General features: G+C 40.9%; 2 protein-coding genes across 2 annotated transcripts; both read left to right on the top strand.

Moving 5' to 3' along the window:
* Positions 1-335: 335 nt before the first annotated feature.
* Positions 336-992, top strand: SAMD00019534_126710 (hypothetical protein; the record flags this gene model as incomplete). Its single annotated transcript, XM_012892104.1, has 1 exon — positions 336-992. A coding segment is annotated over one exon (657 nt), but the record flags the coding sequence as incomplete, so codon positions are not given.
* Positions 993-1344: 352 nt separating this feature from the next.
* SAMD00019534_126700 (hypothetical protein) lies at positions 1345-1767 on the top strand (the record flags this gene model as incomplete). Its single annotated transcript, XM_012892103.1, has 1 exon — positions 1345-1767. A coding segment is annotated over one exon (423 nt), but the record flags the coding sequence as incomplete, so codon positions are not given.
* Positions 1768-2238: the final 471 nt, after the last annotated feature.

The raw sequence follows: 2238 nt of genomic DNA, 5'->3' as shown, positions 1-2238 counted from the left end.
ATGATGATGATCATCATCATACTGGCAGTAACAGCATTGGCAATGGCAGTAGTGATAATGGCGCAGTACTACCATATTCTCCCATATTAGACCGGACAAGAGGAACAACAACAACAACAACATCGACAACAACAGCAATGGAGACAGCGTCAGAGACAGCATCAGACAGAGAATGGCCATCATTCATTGTCAACTCGAAGCCTCCGTGCCATTCCTACCTTTCGGGCGTTGCAAACAAAGTTCTGGAAAAACTGGGGAGAACTAAACAAAGTCTGCTCTTGTTTATAACCCAGTATATACAGGATGGTGGTACCTACATATCTTTACAAGATGATATGTTAGGACTTGGCATCAAACAACATAACCTGCATTGCCTTCTCCTGTTTCATTCATATAATAGGACAGAGGAAATATTCAATATTATCAACAATGAAACAATCTTTGGAATCCCTGTCGCATCTTCTCTCCTCAAAAGAATACGCGACTGCTATAATGCTTCGATTGACACGTCGCTATTGCCACTGGACACCAACACTAGTGATATCTTTGGATGTATCTATGATGACCTGGGCACTGGAAGGCTTTATCTCCGACAACGACGGGATGGACTCATTGCGTTGTATTGTACCAATGACATTGTAAATGGCACCATCATAACACAATACTATGCCCAATTCAATATCGATTATACAGTCGGGCGTACCTCTATACCTCTTCACAACATCAAGTCTGTCATCACTGGCACGTACCCTGGTTGTAGCACCGACTCGCTGAAGCCTTATCCGACACAGTTCTGCGGTGTTGGTAACATGGCCAATGTGGGCAAGGCATTCAATTGTTCAGTCACTAGAGGCAAGGATCTGCGTCCTGATATGGGATATTTGATCAAGTCTACAACCATCTTGTTCAATGACTTACAAGTGGCGTACTTCCTTGTGTCGAACAAGATGATCAAAGCACACACCGAGATTGTGTTGTGCACGCCATCATTATAATATATGTTCAATCAATAAAGCGCGATTCATTGATTGGATCACATGTACCATTGCTGAATACCATTCGACGATACCATCCGACACAGAGATTATCATTAAACGTAACGACATGACAGTCACAGGACATATTAATATGTGGTTTACAACCACATCATGAACATCTTGATCCCATCGAGATGTCTATTTATTTATGTTCCGTAGTTTAGTTGGGTGGTGAACACGTTTCGTCACACATCGACCGAATGCTATAAATGATCAGATGAACGATCGTTAAAATAGTCAATCATTGTTGTCCATCCCATCTTTCGTGGATCATTAACTAACTAATTACTAATAATAATCAATCCAAATGCAATTACTTTATCCATTACTATCACTAATAGTTGTCCATGCTATTGTTATCAACGGTCTAGATGATATAAAGGAGTTAAAGTTGGTTCTGATGAAGGACTCTTCTCCACCCAAACCTACAGGAGTCATGACCGAATACTATCACAACAATGAGTGCACTGGAATACCTTTCAGCTCGGTTCTTTCGGAGAAATGCCGTGATGGACTCCCAGCTAATCTACATGAGCAGGGTGGTGGCTTGATAGCCACCTATTCCGATCATTACATCATATATACAAGGAACAAACAAGGCTTCCCGCTTGGTTGCCAGTCCCACGATCGGGACATAGAGGGTGATATCCACACCAGCATCAAGTTCAATTTGTGTATTCAAGGTCCAATCTCTGGTCAGTCATTCCTTGCMCATCCACTATTTGACAAATAAAGCGTGATTCATTTCATTGGTTGGACAAGAGCTTTATTGAATAGCAATAAACAACAAAAATGATGCAATCATCCACATCGAATTATAAGCTGTAATGACAGTTCCAGATCCATTCTGTTGACCATGTACATCATTATTCATCGGCTCATTCTGAAGCATGTTGCCATCATATATATTATTTGTTGGTGGCGCAATTGCTATAAACCTTGAGTGGTAGTTCTAGATTATTAATGAATGAGGAGAGGGTATGAATATGGATGKTGTCTTCTGACCCAGTCTTATCACATTCTTTCCCTTACCATCTTTGAATTATATCCACATTTGGTTGATGTACCACTCTCCAAAGTACTGGTGAGATAGGAACATCTTTGACAAAGATAGTCAGAGCATCTATAGGTTGACATTTGAATGTCCGAACAATTGTACAGGATGAAATCATTGCCAACCTGGTGGCATGATTGGTTGCGA

Source organism: Acytostelium subglobosum, assembly GCF_000787575.1.
Source record: "Acytostelium subglobosum LB1 DNA, scaffold: scaffold85, whole genome shotgun sequence".
NCBI classification, from domain to species: domain Eukaryota; phylum Evosea; class Eumycetozoa; order Acytosteliales; family Acytosteliaceae; genus Acytostelium; species Acytostelium subglobosum.
This window is presented reverse-complemented; position numbering and strand designations above follow the sequence as displayed.